Below are 22,264 nucleotides of genomic sequence, written 5' to 3'. Positions count from 1 at the left end.
GGAACTTTGTGGAAGGCACGCGGGTCCGAACGATTAGTCTGGAACATTCGATGACTGCTCTATAAAAGCCGACGCGCTTCACCCGCTGATCAGATTTTCGACGATCGCCGAGCGTGTTCGCCGCTATCGTTGTGCTAGAAGTGTAGCCTGTTTTGTGGGCACAGGTTCGCCCAATAAAAGCTAGTTTTGCTGTTCACAGTACTGCTACTGTGTTATTCAACGTCACGACCACGTCACAGTATATATATATATATTATTTATCGTACCCTCAAGGCTCGAAGGCATTACAGAGGGGAGTTGGAAAACGGGAAGTATAACAATGAAGTACGGAAATTAAGCAATGCGGCGTTCTAATAATTAGGAATTATTGATGTTACGCTAGCGGTACGGTTATAATTTGAAAATATGAATCGTACTGAGTTATTTTGGACAAGCACGAGTGAAGAAATAAGGTTTTCATGGTATGGGTTCCACACAGCTGCAGCGTATTCTAATTTAGGACGCACTAATTACTAGTAAAGAAGTATTTTAAGGATGGTGGTGCTTTGGAAAACTTGTGGCGTAAGTAACCGAGCATGCTATTAGCTTCACTTATTATGTACTCAGAGTGAATGTTCCAGGTTAGCTTTGCTGTTATATGAACTCCTAAGTATTTCTATGAGGTAACAGGTTCTAGAGAAATTTTATTTAGACGGTAAGTAGGAAGAGTATTGGTGTACCTCAGAACGCGCATAACGTTACATTTAATAATATTAAGTTCCGTACACCAAGTGTTACACCAATCAATCGCATAGTCCAAGTCAGACTGAAGAGCATTAGTGTCGTCGTTAGTAATTATTTCACGTAAAATCACGCAGTCGTCAGCAAACAAGTGAATGTGAGATGTCAATGAAGAAGGTAGGTCATTAACATAAATCAGGAAAAGTAGGGGCCCTAGTACTGATCTCTGAGGCACACCAGAACGAACCTCAGTCAATGATGAATCATAATTATTCGCAGTAACAAACTGATGACGGTTAGTAAGAAAACACTCAATCCATTTCTGCAGGTTACTGTCAAGGTTTAAAAGACTCAGCTTGAATAGCAGAAGTTTGTGGCAAACCTTGTCGAATGCTTTGATAAAGTCTAAAAATACACAGTCGGCACAGGAGGCGCGATCTAAAATACAGTGTAATCGATGAGTGAAGGATATTAGTTGGGTTTCACATGAGAATGTTTTGCGAAAACCATGTTGAGCAGAGGTGAAAAATGAGTTCGCGTCAAGAAAGTTAACGAGATTAGTAAATATAACATGTTCAAGAAGTTTGCAACAGGTGCTGGTAAGCGAAATCGGGCGGTAATTGAGGGGTGAGCTTTTGTTACCAGACTTATGCAACGGAACCACCTTCCCTATTTTCCATTGAGCAGGCAGAGTACAAGTGTTTATTGATTGCTGGGAAATATTCGCAAGTATTACAGAACTGGATGTGTTAGTGTTTTTAAAAAAATTACTATTAATGGTATCATAACCGGGAGCTGAGTTTAAAGGCAAATCATTAATCAGCCTAGCAGCACCTGCAAAGTCAAAAGCTATGGGTTGCATAATGAGATAGTTGTAGTGTTCTGTGTGTGGCAGATCAATGTTCGATGAAGTGGAAAAAATATTTGCAAATGATTCACTGAGAATATTTGCGCAAGCTTCGCTTGACATAACTTCACCTGCCTCATCTTTCAAGGTGATCGAGCTATCAGAAGACGGGTTAATGACGCGCCAGAATTTTCGGATATCTGTCGTAAGCAAGTCAGGCAATGTATGGGATTATATATATATATATATATATATATATATATATATATATATATATATATATATATATATATATATATATATATATATATATATATATATATATAAGGAGAAGAAAGGGTGTTAACCGAGGGGCCCTATTTTTATTAGTCATGTAAGTCACTCACAAGTAATTTCCCCTATGTTGTCCTTGGTGTCAGTGTGTGTTGGCTTCTTATGATATGACACTATATATATATATATATATATATATATATATATATATATATATATATATATATATATATATATATATATATATATATATATATATATATATATATATATATATATATTCATCATCAGCCTATTTATGTCCACTGCAGGACGAAGGCCCACTAGCACCCGCAAATTTCCTAATTTCACCGCACCGCCTAGTCTTCTGCCGTCCTCTAATGTGCTTCCTTTCTCTTGTATACACATTCTGTCACCCTAATGGTCCAATGGTTATCTAATCTACGCATTACATGACCTGCCCAGCGCCATTTTTTTCTCTTGATGTCTATTAGAATATCGTTTATACCCGTTTGCTCTCTGATCAAAACCGCTTTCTTTCTGTTCTTGAAGTTATGCCTAGCATTCTTCGTAGTGTCGGTCTTTGCGCGGTCCTTAACTTGTTCTCAGGCTTCTTTGGGAGTCTCCAAGTCTCCGCCCAATATGTCAGCACCGGTAAACTGGCTGATGGTATTGACACGTGTATTTATATTTATCGGGCGACCAGGTTTCACCGCCTAAGAAATCGTATCGCACAGAGCGGGACGCGCTTGAATGTATCCGAAGTTTCTGGAAAGTTATCGATGCTTCTATCCGCAGTCTGTTGTTGCCGAACGTTGTGTTATCTGATTTATTCGCCTGACGCGAATGTTGTAGAACTTTATGGAAGGCACGCGGGTGCCAACGATTAGTCTGGAACATTCGACGATTGTGTATAAAAGCCGACGCGCTTGAACCGCTGATCAGATTTTCGACGATCGCCGACCGTGTTCGCCGCTATCGTTGTGCTATAAGTGTAGCCTGTTTTGTGGGCACAGGTTCGCCCAATAAAAGTTAGTTTTGTCTATCACAGTATTGCTACTGTGTTCTTAACGTCACCACCACGTGACATCTGGTGGAGGTGCTTTTGGTCCATGTACCGGACGCCCCCGACAAGCCGTGATCCAAGCCCGGAACGCAAAGACAACACCAACGCAGTCCCGGATCATCGAGCAAGCCGCCGTCTTCAACAACTGCCCCCGGAGCACGGACTTTTGCCTGAGACGACCAGAAAGATTGCCACCAAGTCCACCCCAATGGCAGCCCCGGCATCGCCCATCGTGCTACAGCACCCCAGGGAGCCTCCGACGTTCCGTGGTTCAACTTTCGAGGACCCGGAAGGCTGGCTTGAGACGTACGAGAGAGTCGCAACGTTTAACAACTGGAACAGCGACGACAAACTGCGATATTTCTTCTTCGCATTGGAAGACGCGGCCAGGACGTGGTTCGAGAACCGAGAAGCCACCCTAACGACCTGGGAACTTTTCCGAAGCAGCTTCCTGAAGACATTCGCAAGCGTCGTACGCCGAGAACGAGCACAAGCGCTATTGGAAACCCGGGTGCAGCTACCTAATGAGACGACCGCGATCTACACGGAAGAAATGAGCCGTCTCTTCCGCCACGCCGACCCTGAAATGCCCGAGGAGAAGAAAGTGCGCCTGCTGATGCGTGGTGTGAAGGAGGAACTTTTTGCCGGAATGGTACGAAGCCCACCGAAGACCGTCGACGAGTTTCTTCACGAGGCCACCAGCATCGAGAAGACACTCGAGATGCGAAACCGGCAATTCGACCGCCGCGCGACCTCGACAAACATCGCCGGAGTTGAGTCACTGGCCGCCGACGACCTACGCGAGACTATCCGAGCTGTCGTGCGGGAGGAGCTACAAAAGCTGTTCCCATCATCACAGCCTCAAGTGGCTTCGATTGCCGACGCCGTGCGTGAGGAACTCCAACAACAACTTGGAGTAGCCCCTGAATCGCCGCAGCGTGAGCCGCAAGCGATGACCTACGCCGCCGTCGCACGCCGTCAAGGACCCCCTCCGCGACCATGCCAGGGCCCTGTCACGCCACAGTTTCGTCGTCCGCCGCCGCCGCCGCCAGCACGACCACCCGTCGCCCAGCGCACCTACGCGAGGAAGACGGACATCTGGCGTGCTCCTGACCACCGCCCGCTCTGCTACCACTGCGGAGAAGCGGGTCACGTCTACCGACGATGTCCGTACCGGGAGATGGGACTGCGAGGTTTCGCCGTCAACGCGCCGCGTCCACAGCTTGGCGAGCGCCCACGTGACATCGCCGATTACCTCGCCGCTACTCAGTGGAGCCCTCGACGGCCGTCCCGTTCGCCATCACCAGGCCGCTACCTGTCGCCGCAGCGCCGACCATACACTGGCCAAGGCCGGGGCCGGTCAGCGAGCCCATATCCGGAAAACTAAAAGCAGCAACCGATGGAGGTGCGGTTGCTGTTCGTCGAACTGGCGAAGATCCTCCGCCGCCGACGAAGACGACGACGAAACGATCTCGACGACATAACAACCACACGCCGCCGTCCCGACGAAGTCAGGAAGGCAAGACTACACCGACGAACGACGACTTGACGACGCGACGTTCCAACTTCAGTTCAACACGACGCAGCCGTGATCCGACGCCACGACCTAACTGCAACGCCAGACAAAGAACCACCGACCTCGACGTGCTTCTCGACGGACACGCAGTCACTGCCTTAGTCGACACAGGGGCTGATTACTCCGTCATGAGTGGACACATCGCCGCCCAGTTGAAGAAAGTTAAGACTACGTGGGAAGGCCCTCAAATTCGAACCGCTGGAGGACACCTCATCACGCCGTCTGGAGTCTGCACGGCAAGAATTACCGTTCATGACCGGACTTACCCTGCCACCTTCGTTATCCTCCAACAGTGTTCACGAGACGTCATACTCGGCATGGACTTCCTGAACCAACACGGCGCAATCATCGACCTGAAGTCGAAGTCAATAACGCTGTCGGAAGATCAAGCGATACCGCCGGAGAGCCCTCGTAGTCACCACGCCTTGAGGGTGCTCGAAGATCAAGTGAGCATCCCACCTCGCTCCAGCATTGTCATTTCGGTCGGCCCCGAAACACCCGTTGACGTAGAAGGCGTCATCGAAGGCGACCAACGTCTACTGCTCGACCGTGAAATTTGCGTCGCAAGAGGGATCGCTCGACTGCACGGAGGAAACACGAAGGTGTTGCTAACAAACTTCAGCCAGGAATTGAAGCACATCAACAAGGGCACGACGATCGCATACATCGAGGAATTTCAGGAAACCAGCGATGCGTTTGTCCTCTTGGATTCTGTTGCATCTACCCCGACGACCGCAGTTCCCGAGCCAGACTTCGACATAAATCCAAGTCTCCCCGTAATTAAGAAGCAACAGCTCAGAAGTCTGCTTCGACGATACAAAGACTGCTTTTCGACGTCATCGAGGATTCGACAAACCCCAGTCGCAAACCATCGCATAATAACAGAAGAGTGCGCTCGACCACTCCGCCAGAGCCCTTACCGAGTTTCGACGCGAGAACGCGAAGCTATAAGACACCAAGTCGACGAAATGCTGCGCGACGACATCATCCAGCCGTCGAAAAGCCCGTGGGCGTCTCCAGTTGTTTTAGTGAAGAAAAAGGACGGAACCCTACGTTTCTGCGTCGATTATCGTCGATTGAACAAAATCACGAAGAAAGACGTATACCCCCTCCCACGGATAGACGACGCATTGGATCGGCTCTGCAATGCTAAATACTTCTCATCGATGGACCTCAAGTCTGGCTACTGGCAAATAGAGGTCGACGAAAGGGATCGCGAAAAGACCGCCTTCATCACGGCAGACGGCCTCTACGAGTTCAAGGTTATGCCATTCGGACTGTGTTCGGCACCTGCAACGTTCCAGCGCGTCATGGACACAGTATTAGCAGGACTGAAGTGGCAGACCTGTCTCGTTTACTTGGATGACGTCGTCGTCTTCGCCGGGAATTTCGACGATCACCTCAAGCGGCTTGCGACAGTACTTGAAGCCATCAAGTCGTCAGGGCTTACTCTGAAGCCGGAAAAATGCCGCTTCGCTTATGATGAGCTTCTGTTCCTAGGCCACGTAATCAGCAAATCTGGTGTCCGTCCAGACCCGCAAAAGACAGCTGCAATCGCACAGTTCCCGCAACCCATCAACAAGAAGGCAGTGCGTAGGTTCCTTGGCATGTGTGCCTACTATAGGCGCTTTGTCAAGGACTTTTCACGCATCGCGGAGCCGCTAACACATCTAACGAAATGTGATGTCGAGTTCAAGTGGGAAACACCGCAGGCCGACGCATTTGAAGAACTCAAACGACGCATGCAGTCGCCGCCGGTACTTGCGCACTTCGACGAGTACGCCGATACAGAAATCCATACTGACGCCAGTAGCCTAGGCCTTGGTGCCGTTCTAGTCCAGAGGAGAAACGGAGTCGAACAGGTGATAGCTTACGCTAGTCGGTCGCTGTCAAAAGCGGTAGGCAACTATTCTACGACCGAAAAGGAATGCCTCGCCATCGTTTGGGCTACAGCGAAATTTCGCCCTTATCTTTATGGCAGGCCATTCAAAGTCGTCAGTGACCATCACGCGTTGTGTTGGCTAGCGAATATAAAGGATCCTTCAGGACGACTCGCGCGGTGGAGCCTCAGACTACAAGAATACGACATCACTGTCACCTACAAGTCCGGACGAAAACACTCCGATGCCGATTGCCTATCACGAGCCCCCATTGACCCGCCGCCGCAAGACGACGAGAATGACGACGCCTTCCTCGGAATGATAAGCGCGGAAGACTTCGCTGCACAGCAACGGGCAGACGCGGAGCTAAAAGGCCTCGTCGAATATTTGGAAGGGCACACCGACGTTGTCCCCAGGGCATTTAAGCGCGGATTATCTTCCTTCACGCTTCAAAACAATCTACTCGTGAAGAAGAACTTCTCCCCAGTCCGCGCCAACTACCTTCTTGTTGTCCCGTCAGGACTTCGTCCAGAAGTATTGCACGCCCTACATGACGATCCGACCGCTGGACACCTAGGATTTTCCCGGACACTATCAAGGATACAAGAAAAGTATTATTGGCCGCACCTGACCGCCGACGTCGCCCGTTATGTCAGAACATGCCGAGACTGTCAGCGACGCAAGACACCGCCGACAAGGCCAGCCGGATTACTACAGCCAATCGAGCCTCCTTGCCGACCATTCCAGCAGATCGGGATGGACTTGTTGGGACCCTTTCCGACGTCAACAACCGGAAATAAATGGATCGTCGTGGCGACGGACTACCTCACCCGCTTCGCTGAAACTAAAGCACTGCCGAAAGGTAGCGCAGCCGAAGTGGCGAAATTCTTTGTCGAAAACATCCTGCTGCGACATGGTGCCCCAGAAGTCCTCATCACCGACAGAGGAACGGCCTTTACAGCGGAGCTCACCCAAGCCATTCTGAACTACAGTCAGACTAGGCACAGGAGGACAACGGCCTACCACCCGCAGACGAATGGTCTTACGGAGCGGCTGAATAAGACCCTCGCCGACATGCTAGCGATGTACGTGGACGTCGAACACAAGACGTGGGATGCGGTCCTGCCGTACGTAACATTCGCTTACAACACGGCGGTGCAAGAAACAACACAGATCACGCCGTTTAAGCTGGTTTACGGCAGGAATCCGACGACGACGCTCGACGCCATGCTGCCCCACGTCACTGACGAGGAAAATCTCGACGTCGCTAGCTATCTCCAGCGCGCCGAAGAAGCCCGACAGCTCGCCCGCCTGCGGATAAAGAACCAGCAGAGGACCGACAGCCGACACTACAACCTCCGACGACGCTTTGTTGAGTACCAGCCCGGTGACCGTGTTTGGGTTTGGACCCCTATACGCCGACGAGGACTGAGCGAGAAGCTTTTGCGTCGCTATTTTGGACCGTACAAGATCATCCGACGTATTGGTGCACTGGACTACGAGGTCGTGCCAGACGGCATTTCGCTGTCACAGCGGCGCCGCTCACGACCTGAAATTGTCCACGTTGTGCGGCTCAAGCCGTACCACCAGCGTTGACGAACTTTGGCACTTCGCGTAACTGACCTTTGGACTTTATTTCTTTTCGTTGTTTTGTTATGTTTAATAAGTGTCCCTTTGTGTTTCGCTCTCTTTGTAGCATCGGGACGATGCTTTTTAAGAGGGGGGTATTGACACGTGTATTTATATTTATCGGGCGACCAGGTTTCACCGCCTAAGAAATCGTATCGCACAGAGCGGGACGCGCTTGAATGTATCCGAAGTTTCTGGAAAGTTATCGATGCTTCTATCCGCAGTCTGTTGTTGCCGAACGTTGTGTTATCTGATTTATTCGCCTGACGCGAATGTTGTAGAACTTTATGGAAGGCACGCGGGTGCCAACGATTAGTCTGGAACATTCGACGATTGTGTATAAAAGCCGACGCGCTTGAACCGCTGATCAGATTTTCGACGATCGCCGACCGTGTTCGCCGCTATCGCTGTGCTATAAGTGTAGCCTGTTTTGTGGGCACAGGTTCGCCCAATAAAAGTTAGTTTTGTCTATCACAGTATTGCTACTGTGTTCTTAACGTCACCACCACGTGACAGTATACTTTCGTTTTCAATGATAACGGCAAGCTCTCAGTCAGGAACTCGCGATGTCTGCCGTATGCGATCAAACCCATTTTTATTATTCTGTGTATTTTCTCCTCATGGTCAGGGTTCCCTGTGATCAGTTGGCTTAGCTAAACGTACTCCTTCACAGACTCTAGAGGCTGACTTGCGATCTTGAACTCTTGTTTCCTTGCCCGGTTATTTATCACTATCTCTGTCTTCTGCATGATAATCTTCAGCCCCACTCTTACACTTTTCCTGTGTAGGTGCGCAATCATCTTTTTTGTTCTCTTTTAATTATATCTTTTTTGAAACACGCTCACCAACACATTTGACAGTTCCTGACGCCAGCATACCTTTGTCGGCGCCTCAGCCGTACAGGGTATCGCCATTTCTGTACACCGCCGTAACGACGCTTACGTTGAGCTACTGGAGCTAACGTCCCTTGAAAGACCATGCCACTGCCTTCCAGTTACCCCTTGCATTGCACCCCAGACTTCTTGTCGCCATCTTAACTACTTCAAGATTACTCGACGCATTTGCTGCTACGCTACTAAAGTCACTCTTTCAACTGATGTCTTTTTGGGTCTTTTTTGTTCCTCGCACACTGCCCGCCTGACCGGCTTTTCTAAAGCCACAAAAGCATGCCGCCAACGACACCTAACCTCTCGCTTCCCCAATGCCCTCCCATGCCCCTCTTTTTTCTTTTTTGTCCTGTTTTTCCTCTTAGTGACCACCCCGTTCTTTCTTTCTGTTGCTTTCTTTTCTTCTCTCAGCGCCTTCGCACTCACCCGCTCTTGTCCCCTCGTATTGGGAACCACGCTCACAGACGCCAGGCGACCGCGCTCATTCTCTTTGAAGTCTCTCCCTTTACAACCAGCCGGCACTGACAACAACCGCACGTGACGTCACTGTACTAACCCTTGAAAACTAACATGCTGAGGATGACGAGGCCGCCTTTGACGAAGATAGGTCCTCCTATGGAAACGTTCGCCCGCGTTTCTGAGGTACTTTATCCCTGTTCATAACCTTTACACCACAGTGTGCTATTCCATCTGTCAGCCCCTTTCGTGATTTTGGATTTCCATGCAAGCTGACGATGACGGAACAGGATAAGTGCCCCTTGTTATTCTTTGCCCATGTAGCAGTCCTTCGAGACAGTCAGTACAGTTATCTGAAGGAACATTTTCCACCAGGGCTACACGCGCTGTACACAAGATACCTGAATGGGGCGCAAACATCAGATATTTTCCCGCTAGTTTGGGGTACGCCAGTTGACATCACACACTCCATTATCAACGTAGGCTCAAACAACCCCAGTACACAAAGCGCCCCGGAAACGATCGAGTCCATGAACGTCGTAATACGAACTATTCAAGCCGCTCGGCCAAACGTACGCATAACCGCAACAACTGTCGCTCCTGGCCTACAAAACAAACACCGCCCACTAATCCACCAAACTAACGCACTCATGAAGCACAATGAGGAGACTAACAAGCTCAACTCATTAATTTTTAACTTGGAACACTTCCACAAGAACGTTGACACGATGCACCACGCAGGAATACACGAAGCACCACACGAACTTCTAGCTTGGGATGGTTTTAACTCAAACCGCAGAGGAATACAGCTAGTTTCTCAACACATCAAGTCTTTAGTAAGGACAAGTAGAGAAAAACACTCTTTAAATCCTCCTCGAATACCACCCCCACCGGCTCTGCAGACCGTGCCACCCGGAACAACACAACTGCGACAGTCACCTCAAGAACACTCGGCCCACAGACAGCAGAATGTGAAAGAAGTCATCGCACAAGTGCGACAGTCACCTCAAGAATACTCGGAACACAAACAGCGGAATGTGAAACGAGCCACAAGACGGGCATTACTCCAAAAACGACATCAACGGCAGTGCAAACAGACACAACCGACAACAGAAAATCCACTACTGAAGTTTTCACACAGACGCCCAGACGCCTACCTGCACACGCATAAAGTCAAAAAGAAACCGAGCTCCAATTAAGCCAGGCATGGAGTACTAAACCTGCCAAGCAGAAACACACCCCACGCAAATCTACCCGCAAAAGGACAAATAAATGACATTCATCGCAAATCAATAACTCTTCTCTAGCACGAAGCACCGAATTCCTACAGGCTAGAAAACTTACCGAAAAACATGCGAGCTACTTCCCATTTCAAAACCTACACAATCTACACAGAGAAAAATAGAATCCGTAAAGGTTGTACTGAAGGCTGCACCAGCTCTAGGAACACTCCCACCAGACCATCGTGCAAACTGGCAAACAACATTGAACGATGCCTTACTTTCACTTTTGAATATCCTCAAGGAACACAGCGAGCAACAAATCAAAAGTTTTAGCCACAGACTTCTGAACATAGCCCTGAGACCGTATAAAAAGAAAGATTTAGAGCATTACAATGAAAAACAGTCTGGAAAATTGGTTCAAAAAGAAGGAAGAAAAACAAACTTTAATAAAAAAACAACCTTCAATGCAAGCAACCTCCTCACGCCAACAAGAGGGACCTCGAGTCTAGAAATACCAGACGTGACCTAAACTTCCACAAAATTAAACCTGTCCAATGTTGTAGACATTTCAAAAAGATTAAGTAAAAAAGAAATAGACGTGCTCAGCAAGGGCCTAAACTTTTGCCCCACGAACAACACAATAACTGAATTTGAACTTAACAAGGACCTCCCAGAATTTTCGCTACGAATGCGTATCAGACACCTTTCACCACGTAGAGCCCAATCAACTTGGACTCCCGAACCAGAACAAGCCATATAACTTGACATATACCTTAAAACTCTCAGTAAAGAAATTATAAGCCAATCCAAGAAATCTAAGCGACCTAAAAACATATCTGCGTCGGAGAGTCGTATCATTTCAAATCTTAGTTGCCGGAATGACATCGTTATTAAGGAAGCCGATATGGGTGGAAGTATAGTAGTATAAAAATACAAGCACAAGGCTTACAGACAACTAAACAACCCAGAACATTACCGTAAGATAGATAGCGAGCCGACATTATCCTACACAGTGACAATTACGAACAGGCTGAAATCACTTTTAGCTGATGAATTGATAACACCCTCAGAATATAAATTTCTTAAACCAAACAACGAAACTGCCGGTGCTCCTACCTCCTTTGAAAAATTCATAAACTTCCATCCACTGAACTATACACCGTTATAATCCCAGGTCGCCCGATAGTATCAAACAACAACACCCCGACAGAGAGCATCTCCACATTCCTTAACCACTTCCTTCGTGACTTGCCAAAAGGCCTTCCGTCATTTGTACCAGATGCGCCCCACCTGCTGAGAATTATGGAGGATATTAATACTAAAGGCACACTACCCCACAACATAAATCTCGCAACACCAGACGTCACAGCCCTGTACAGCAACATTCCTATCCCCGATGGTTTATCTTCGATAAAACAAACGCTGTCTAAACACAATGCTCAACAATCTACTAAAGTCTACTTATCTGTCCTTGAATTAGTTCTAACACATAACTACTTCGAATTTGAGGAGAGTTACTGCCTACAGGTACATGGGACAAGCATGGGTACTCCTTTTGCACAAACCTACGCGAACATATCTATAGGGATTTTAGAAACGGATCTCCTATCGCGCTGCACTGACAAGCCCCTCACATACCTACGATACATAGACGACATATTAATATTATGGGGACATGATCGAGACAGTCTAGTAAATATGTTGCATTTCTAAACGTTTTTCATCCAACAATAAAATTCACATCAGAATCTTCAACTGAGTGCGCAAACTTCCTGGACACAACAATATACATAGACAATGGGGCACTAAAGACAACGCTGTATAGGAAACCTTTCAACAAACAACAGTACCTAGAATATACGAGCCACCATAACAGACATTGCAAACAAGCCATCTGTAAAGGCCAAGCCACACGACTACGTCGCATTTGCGCTAAAAACCAAGACTACATTGATAGACTCAATCACCTTAAAGAAACCCTAACACGAACCACCCAAACAGTGACCTTCAAAAAGCCTACACCGCTGCAACCAAACTTGAACGAGCCGAGGTCCTCCAAGCCCCGCCCAAGAATCACAAGAACAACAACGCCTCTTCTTACTACCAAATTTTCACCAGCAACCATAAACTTAATATTTTTCCCGACCCGCCCAGAGTAGCTTTCAGACGCAATACTAATTTTAAAGATATTCTTGTGCATGCCAAACTGAGGACAAAGACGAAGTTGTGAACCGGTCCCTGTTGCCGCCCCAGATGCTCTACATGCAAGCATATTTAATCTACTACTACAGTAAAATGTATAGCGTCGAATTACTCACCCAAGGTAACTTCGGGTTTCACCTGCACACCAAGCAACGTGGTCTACTGTCTAGAAGATGCCGCTTGTAGCAAACAATATGTAGGTGAGTCTGGACAACAAATTCATACGAGACTCAACGGTCACCGCGCGGACACGAAACACAATTTACCTAAAGCAGTAACCAGCCACTTTAATGAACGTGGTCACATATTTAACAAAGCAAGGCTCTATATACTGGAAACAATGTTTCGTTCCCATCGCGAAAGGAAATATACGGACTCATACCTCATACACAAGTTCAATTGTCTACACCCGGCGGGAATGAATTTGGCACGTGGAAACTTAGAATCTTTAAAAGCGGTAACTTAAATCTGAAATTCTCCTATCATCAACCAAGACACAAAACACATTATGCCACTAGTTAACCTTAATTCTTAACCTCACCTACTCTTCCATTTCAAAACAATTTTTTTCCCTGCCTACTACTCAATTTAATATACTCTTTCAGGTTTTTACGCTTATATCAACTATACGACCCCTTTCTCCCATGTACACTTGCCCCCGCCCGCTTCTGCGCACGTCACCCACCTATTTGTTATTCCGGTTTCGGTTCCCCCCTCTCTTTCCCTTTTTAAATATATTCTTTGAAACACCCTCACCAACACATTCCGAAGTCAATAGGCCTTTTTCGGCGCCTCAGCCCAGGGTATCGTCATTTCTGGATGCCGCAGTAACGACACCTACGTCGGGCGACTGGGGCAATGCCCCCTGAAAGACCATGCCGCTGCCTTTCAGTCACCCCATACATTGCACCGCAGACTCCTCGTCGCCATCTTAACTGCTTCAAAATTACTCGACGTATTGCTGCTATGCTACTCAAGTCACTCTTTCAACTCATGTTTTTGTGTTTTGTGGTACTCGCGCATTGACCGCCTGACCGACTCTTCTAATGCCACAAAAACATGCCGCCAATGACACCCCTGAATGCTTCCTAACCTCTCGCCTCTCCAACGCCCTCCCATGCCCCCGTCTTTCTTTAATTTTTCTTTCTTTCTTGTTCTTTCTCTCTTTTTTTGTCTTGGTGTTGCCCTGGCTTTTTTTCTCTGCTTCTCTTTCTTTTCTTTTCTCCCCGAGTTTCCACTCTCCCGCTCTATTCCCCTCGTCTTGGGAAGGAAGCTCACAGACGTCGGACGACAGCGCTCATTACCTCTGAAGTCTCTCCCTTTAAAACCAGCAGCCAGCTACAACACCCGCACGTGACGTCAGTGCACTAACCCTTTAAAACTAACATGCCGAGGATGACGAGGCCACTTTTGACGAAAATAGGTCCTCCTATCGAAACGTTGGCAAGCGTTTCTGAGGCACCTTATCCCTATTTACGAACTTTAGACCACAAGGCACATACCCAGTCACCCTAGTTGGCGTCAAATAGCTTCATTAAAGAGCGGCACATGTTCAGTGACTCAAGTTGGCGTGAAAGAGCTAAGATACAGACAATACATACCGCAAACTGGGTGAGGCTCCCTAAGAATGCTAATCGCGTTAAACAAGCCCGACAGTTGGTTTTCAGCCCGGTTTTCTCAGCAGTCCGATGCTATCCACATCAGACCGTGGACTGCCCGGTCACCGAAGTTGGCATGAAAGATGTTATACATGGACAGATATATCGCAAACTGGATGAAGTTCCCAAAGTGTGCTAATCGCATTACTATGTCGCAGGCGGGCGGATCGTGAGCTGACGGTCCACTTCAACGCGCACTTCGCGCTGGGCGCCCCGCTGGATGCCGGTGATCTGTACCTGGTTGTGGCTGACGAGCTGCTGCATGGCCGCCTAGGCGTCTTCGGAGGACTCAAGGTGGACCTCGAGTCATTCAGCCTGCAAGGTGACGTCTTTCATTCTGTAACACTTGAAATGAAGTCGTCGTCGTCGTCGTCGTCGTCGTCGTCATCATCATCATCATCATCATCATCATCATCATCATCGTCATCATCACCTTGGCTACGCCCACTGCAGGGCAAAGCCTCTCCCATATTTCATCCAACTACCCCGGTCATGTGCTAATTGTGGCCATGTTGTTCCTGCAAACTTCTTGATCTCACCCGCCCACCTAACTTTCTGCCGCCCCGTGCCACGCTTCCCTCCTCTGAGAATCCAGTCCGTAATCCTTAATGATCATCGGTTATCTTCCCTCCTCATTACATGTCCTGCCCATGCGCATTTCCTTTTCTTGATTTCAACTAAGATGTCATTAACTCGCGTTTGTTCCCACACCCAGTCTGCTCTTTTCTTATTCTTTAACGTTACACCCATCATTCTTCTTTCCATATCTCGTTGCGTCGTCCTCAATTTAAGTAGAACCCTTTTCGTAAGCCTCTAGGTTTCTCCCCGTAGGTGAGTACTGGTAAGACACAACTGTTATACACTTTTATTTGAGGGATAATGACAACCTGCTGTTCATTATCTGCGAATGCCTGCCAAACGCACCCCAGCCCATTCTTATTCTCTGATTTTTTTCAGTCTCATGATCCGGATGCGCGGTCACTAGCTATCCTAAATAGATATATTCCCTTACCAATTCCAGTGCCTCACTACCTATTGTAAACTGTTGTTCTCTTTCGAGAATATTTCCCTTTCTTTAACGCTGTGAGCCTGGTACTTCGCAGTCACGAAGGGCATGCGCGTTGTCAGTGTGACGCAGCATTCTTGACTGGAAAGTAGCGAGCGCCAAGTTTTTAAGAAAGGAAACGCAAGCAAGGCAGATGACGATTATTGTTGTGGGACAAATATATACCCGAAAGGGTGCAACCGTTTTAAGAGTGTGGCAGATATACACCCCAAAGGGTGTACCTTTTCCCTAAGAGTGCATCTCACCACACAACAATAAACGTCATCTGTTTTGCCCGCATTTCTTTTCTTTAACGCTGCGAGCCCGGTACTTCCCAGTAACGAACGGCATGCGCGTTATCAGCATGACATAGCATTCCCGACTGGAAAGTAGCGGGCGCGGACAAAGGTGCACCCTTTGGGCTGTATACCTGCTACACAACGATAATCGTCATCTGCCTTGCTTGCGTTTCCTTTCTTGAAAACGCCGCGCCCGCTACTTTTCTGTCCGCAAAGCTATCTCATGCTGATAATGTTTATGCCGTTCGTTACTGGGAAGTACCGAGCAGCAGCATTAAAGAAAGGAAATGCGGACAAGACAGATGACTATTATTGTTGTGTCGGAAATATACGCTCCTGAGGGTGCAACTGTTTTTAGAGTGTATTGGGCGCTTTACTGAAGTCCGGCAGTGGCGTTCGGAGTCATCGGCCCAGCAGCAGTTCTCCAGCAGTTCTGCAACAGGGAAGGTCATATAACTGAGCAGTTCCAGCCAGGAATCGTTTAAAAAAAGAAACTAAATTATGGGGTTTTACGTGCCAAAACCACTTTCTGATTATGAGGCACGCAGTGGAGTCCTCCACGTAGTGGAGGACTCCGGAAATTTCGACCACCTGGGGTTCTTTAACGTGCACCTAAATCTAAGTACACGGCTGCTTTCGCATTTCGCCCCCATCGAAATGCGGCCGCCGTGGCCGGGATTCGATCCCGCGACCAGGAAAATCGTTTCCCCTTTCGGTATAGCCATTTTTTGGGTGTGTTGGTAAACTGACTTGGAAAGCATATTTAGCTCCAGCAAACAAGGACAGAAGGGCAACGACACCACAATACGCTACCACTAGCGCATTGTGGTGTCGTCCCCCTTCTGTCCTTGTTCGCTGGCGCTGGATGTGCTTTCCAACTCTTTCGGTAGTTTTTTTAAGGATTCTTTTTACCACCTGAGCCCCTTTTTCTGCTAGCCCGTTCGAGCGTGAAAACCGCGAGCTTGAAGTGAAGTGCTTAAAATCATAGCGTTTTTAGAAGAGCAGAAATTCGCGGCTGGAGAATGGTGGTCCATTGTCAATGCACACTTTGATCGGTATGTCGCATATGGAAAATATTCCACCTAATTTTTGGACAACACTGGCGGCTAATGTTTCCTGGAGCAGCTCTAGCTCGCGGAAGTTTGATAATGTATCATACGCGCACAGATACGACTTCCCAGCGTATTGGAATATGTCTACGCCGATCATATGCCACGCATGCGCTTCCACACTGCGGTTCTGGCACATTGCGCAATTTTTTGCAAGGTTTTCAATATCAGCGTTCATACCTGGCTAAAATGCTAAACGATCCGCACGCGACTTGCGCTCGTTTAGGCCCATGTGGTCGTGCACAGTGTTTCTGGGCGCATGCTAGTCGGGATCGCGACTTTGCAGCCCTTCAGCAGTACATAGCTTGCAGTCGAAAGTTCCATCGCGAAGCCGGCCTTCCACGGGCTTGTTAGTCTGAAGGCAGGTGGTGACGCTTTGCAGGTAGCAGTGAATGCGTGTTTCTTTAGCGAGGCGAGCCAATGTGGCATCGTTTACGATTGACGAGACAGCAGTGGCGGCATGAGCTTCGATGTCTTCGTCGGCCTCGACTCCTTACAGCTTTCCGACCGAAGCACGCGACAGCCGCCAACACGAATTGCTTTGCTGGAACAAACTGCAATTTATAATTGTATCTGAGCAAACGAAGAAAGAAACGTTGCAGTTTCGGTGACATTTCAGCAGTTGCCTTTTGCGAAATGCTTATGATTACCATGTGATTACCATGCGACCATACAAAAAATGGTGAAATTTCTCACACTCGTATGCCACAACCATTGCCTCCTTCTCGATATGCTAATATTGTTTTTGAGCCTCCGTAAGTGATCGCGAGGTATATGGAACTGGTTTCCATGCGTCCTCATAACGTTGTAGCAAAGCTGAGCTGATGTCGTTTTAGGGTGCATCTGAAGCTATCTCGGTATCTGGTACCGAGTCAAAGATAGCCAGCACAGACTGGCAGCTCAAATCCCTACAGAGACGCCGCCATTCTTTTGCATGGTTCTCAATCTATTCAAAATCACTGTCGTCTTTTATCAGGTCTTGCAGCAACGTTGTTATTTCTGCGAGTGCTGGCACGAACTTAGCGTAATAGTTGACGACACCTAGTATCTATTGAACGCCTTTCTTGTCGCCCGGTGGTGGAGTTTATGAAACCGCGAGTCAGGGCTTGACCCTACGCCGTTTTCAGAAATGACGCCACCAATGAAGAAAATATACGCCTATTTCGCATCTCTCAGCATTGAACGCCAGTCCCGCTTTGCGTGCGGACTGGAGGATCGCCTGTCGTCGTGCTATTTTTCTGAAGCGCCCCGTACCAGCCTGTCATCGACATTCACGCCCGCGCCGGGTATTGCGTCGAAAATCTCGCTCATGCATTTCTAACATACTTCGGATGATGAAACTACACCAAAAGGAAGCATAAGAAAGCGACAACGGCCAAATGGGGTTGGAAAAGTGCATATTCTGGATGCTGCTTCACGCAACGAAATCTTATGGAGTCCTGACGTGGCGTCTAGTCGTGAGAAAAATTTTGCTCCTGCTAGCTCTGCTTCTAGGTCCTCTCGGTGGGGCATCTGGAAGTGCTCGCGCTTCAGAAGCTCATTAATATTTCCAGGATCCATGCATATTCTTAGCCTGCTGTCTTTGCTTTTGACGATAACTAACTGACCTACGCAGTCCATTGGTTCTACATTGCCTATGCTACCTGCGTTCAGCATGCGGTCGAGTTCGGCCCGGAGTTATTGCAGCCTGGCCAGGGCCATGTGTCTGGCCATTCATACGGTGGGCACGGCGTCTTCACACAATACCATCCTGTACTGCCGTTGTACGCATCCGGTGACGGTGAAGGCTTCGCTGTATTCGTGCATGAATTATGCAGTCGCTGTTGCTGCCATCGCATCAACCGAGCCTACGCAGAGTGCAAGGCGTTCACTCGCTTCAAGGCCAGTGATTGCTTGTCCATGTTTTACGACAAAAAAGTCGACGTTGACGGCCGCCTTGCCTACTGTGACCTTTAGTCTGGTCACTTCGAAGTACTTGATGAGTCCTATCCGACAACAGCGTAAAACAGAGTTGCTCTCTCTTAGCTATCTCTAGGTTGGCCGCAGGATGCGATACACACCATGGAGCAGCCGGTTCGCTTGTGCACCGGCTTCCACCTTCAGGTTGAAGGGCTTGTTGCCGATTCGCGCTTGTACTAGCCAGTCACATTTGTGTGCGACTCTTTCCACTGATACATCATTAAGTGTGAAGTCTTCATCGGCGCTGACTTCGGCCACTTGCCCTTTGCTTTTGCATCCTACTGGAAAGCGGTTCTGTCCTCCGCATCTACCACAGGTTCGACCAAACGCCGGGCCATTTCTCGGGCCGTGCTCACCATCCCGCACCTACGGCATCTGAGTACTGTGGGTTAATAGGTTTCCTTTGATCTTGATTCGAAACGGTCGACCTGTCGCTGTTGGCGTGCCCATAGTTGATGCTGTGCAGCTGACAACTCGGCAGCCTTGGAGACTTGCTCTGCTCTCGCCAGTTCCAAAATGCTGTCACGAAAAAGGTTCTCGCGCACTTTGTCGTCGCTAATTCCAAATACAATTTGGTCACACATAATCGAATCTTCCGTAACGGTGAAGTTGTATGATCATGCGAGCTGCCTTAGGTTCCGTACAAATAGTTCGAAAAGCTCACCTTCTGCTTAAAACCGTGGACAAATATGTACCGCTCGTGTAATTCATTCATCGCTGCGCAGTAGGGTGGCTTAGTCCTTTCCCTGGTCGTTCTCAGTGAAGGTGAAGTTGTTATAGATTTCTAATAGATGGTCGCCTGACAACCTAAGCAGCAGTTCGATCTTCGTAGCTTGATCTCGGGGCTTGTCTCTTGGTCCCGTGGCGGTCAAGAAGAGCTTGAACTTTTCCTTGAAAAGCTTCCATTGTTTATCGATGTCTCCACTCAGGCGTATCGGCTCGGGAGGCTTTACGAATTCCATACTGGCTCCTAAGGTTGCGATTCACTGGCGACGTTTGTCCAATCTCGCTTCTGACACCATGTTTCATGTGGTTCATGCAAGCAATGCGAATACGTCAAATGTGAGCTGACGAGAAAATGGTCGCCATGGTTTATCTGCTGTTGAACTTATTGAGTGCTGGTAGGAGAAAGAACATGCTTGAGGAGGGTTCCGAAGGCACGTGTTATGAAGTTGCTATCGTCGGGCATGCGCAGTCACAGCAATCATTTGAAGCCTGAGATTCTAATTATCCCTGCGGTGACTGGCGGAAATGTAAGGCTCTCGGTGGCACAAGAAACCGAGAGTGCCAAATTTTCTTGATGTGCTTTCTTTGTTTGACTTATGCCAAGTTGTTTCTGTACCCACGCGTGGCGAATCGATTTTACACCTCGTGCGTATTACTGATCCAAATAACAGGTCAATGTGCTAGAATGCATTAGTGATCACAAAATTCTATACTGCTAATTCCAAATATTCAGAGAAAAATCACGTACCAGAAAGAAAACTATACTTGACTGTGGGCGAGCAGATATTAACGCGATCTCAAGTCCACATTCCTCCTTTTCTATTGATTTCTTAAGCTCTCTTAGTTGCAGCAAACAAAAACTGGGCGCTTATCCGCCACAAATTATCTCACTAAGAGAAAAGTACGTGAGGAATATTACTGTAACTGAATAATAATAATTATGGGGCTTTACGTGCCAAAACCACTTTCTGATTATGAGGCGCGCCGTAGTGGAGGACTTCGGAAATTTCGACCACCTGGGGTTCTTTAACGTGCACCTAAATCTAAGTACACGGCTGTTTTCGCATTTCGCCCCCATCGAAATGCGGCCGCCGTGGCCGGGATTCGATCCCGCGACCAGGAAAATCGTTTCCCCTTTCGGTATAGCCATTTTTTGGGTGTGTTGGTAAACTGACTTGGAAAGCATATTTAGCTCCAGCAAACAAGGACAGAAGGGCAACGACACCACAATACGCTACCACTAGCGCATTGTGGTGTCGTCCCCCTTCTGTCCTTGTTCGCTGGCGCTGGATGTGCTTTCCAACTCTTTCGGTAGTTTTTTTAAGGATTCTTTTTACCACCTGAGCCCCTTTTTCTGCTAGCCCGTTCGAGCGTGAAAACCGCGAGCTTGAAGTGAAGTGCTTAAAATCATAGCGTTTTTAGAAGAGCAGAAATTCGCGGCTGGAGAATGGTGGTCCATTGTCAATGCACACTTTGATCGGTATGTCGCATATGGAAAATATTCCACCTAATTTTTGGACAACACTGGCGGCTAATGTTTCCTGGAGCAGCTCTAGCTCGGGGAAGTTTGATAATGTATCATACGCGCACAGATACGACTTCCCAGCGTATTGGAATATGTCTACGCCGATCATATGCCACGCATGCGCTTCCACACTGCGGTTCTGGCACATTGCGCAATTTTTTGCAAGGTTTTCAATATCAGCGTTCATACCTGGCTAAAATGCTAAACGATCCGCACGCGACTTGCGCTCGTTTAGGCCCATGTGGCCGTGCACAGTGTTTCTGGGCGCATGCTAGTCGGGATCGCGACTTTGCAGCCCTTCAGCAGTATACATAGCTTGCAGTCGAAAGTTCCATCGCGAAGCCGGCCTTCCACGGGCTTGTTAGTCTGAAGGCAGGTGGTGACGCTTTGCAGGTAGCAGTGAATGCGTGTTTCTTTAGCGAGGCGAGCCAATGTGGCATCGTTTACGATTGACGAGACAGCAGTGGCGGCATGAGCTTCGATGTCTTCGTCGGCCTCGACTCCTTACAGCTTTCCGACCGAAGCACGCGACAGCCGCCAACACGAATTGCTTTGCTGGAACAAACTGCAATTTATAATTGTATCTGAGCAAACGAAGAAAGAAACGTTGCAGTTTCGGTGACATTTCAGCAGTTGCCTTTTGCGAAATGCTTATGATTACCATGTGATTACCATGCGACCATACAAAAAATGGTGAAATTTCTCACACTCGTATGCCACAACCATTGCCTCCTTCTCGATATGCTAATATTGTTTTTGAGCCTCCGTAAGTGATCGCGAGGTATATGGAACTGGTTTCCATGCGTCCTCATAACGTTGTAGCAAAGCTGAGCTGATTTCGTTTTAGGGTGCATCTGAAGCTATCTCGGTATCTGGTACCGAGTCAAAGATAGCCAGCACAGACTGGCAGCTCAAATCCCTACAGAGACGCCGCCATTCTTTTGCATGGTTCTCAATCTATTCAAAATCACTGTCGTCTTTTATCATGTCTTGCAGCAACGTTGTTATTTCTGCGAGTGCTGGCACGAACTTAGCGTAATAGTTGACGACACCTAGTATCTATTGAACGCCTTTCTTGTCGCCCGGTGGTGGAGTTTATGAAACCGCGAGTCAGGGCTTGACCCTACGCCGTTTTCAGAAATGACGCCACCAATGAAGAAAATATACGCCTATTTCGCATCTCT

The 22,264-nt window shown here is 48.0% G+C and overlaps 1 protein-coding gene across 2 annotated transcripts in view; it reads left to right on the top strand.

Moving 5' to 3' along the window:
• LOC139054444 (atrial natriuretic peptide-converting enzyme-like) overlaps positions 1 to 22,264 on the top strand; it is a 784,429-nt gene that overhangs the window by 199,072 nt on the left and 563,093 nt on the right. For both annotated transcript variants that reach the window (XM_070531426.1, XM_070531425.1), the window contains one exon: positions 14,576 to 14,739. In XM_070531426.1, the coding sequence (XP_070387527.1) occupies positions 14,576 to 14,739 (164 nt within the window). The remainder of the gene's footprint in view (positions 1 to 14,575; positions 14,740 to 22,264) is intronic.

The sequence above is a fragment of the Dermacentor albipictus genome, chromosome 1, assembly GCF_038994185.2.
Source record: "Dermacentor albipictus isolate Rhodes 1998 colony chromosome 1, USDA_Dalb.pri_finalv2, whole genome shotgun sequence".
NCBI classification, from domain to species: domain Eukaryota; kingdom Metazoa; phylum Arthropoda; class Arachnida; order Ixodida; family Ixodidae; genus Dermacentor; species Dermacentor albipictus.
The sequence above is the reverse complement of the archived record's forward strand: the minus strand, read 5'-3'. Positions and strand labels throughout refer to the sequence as shown.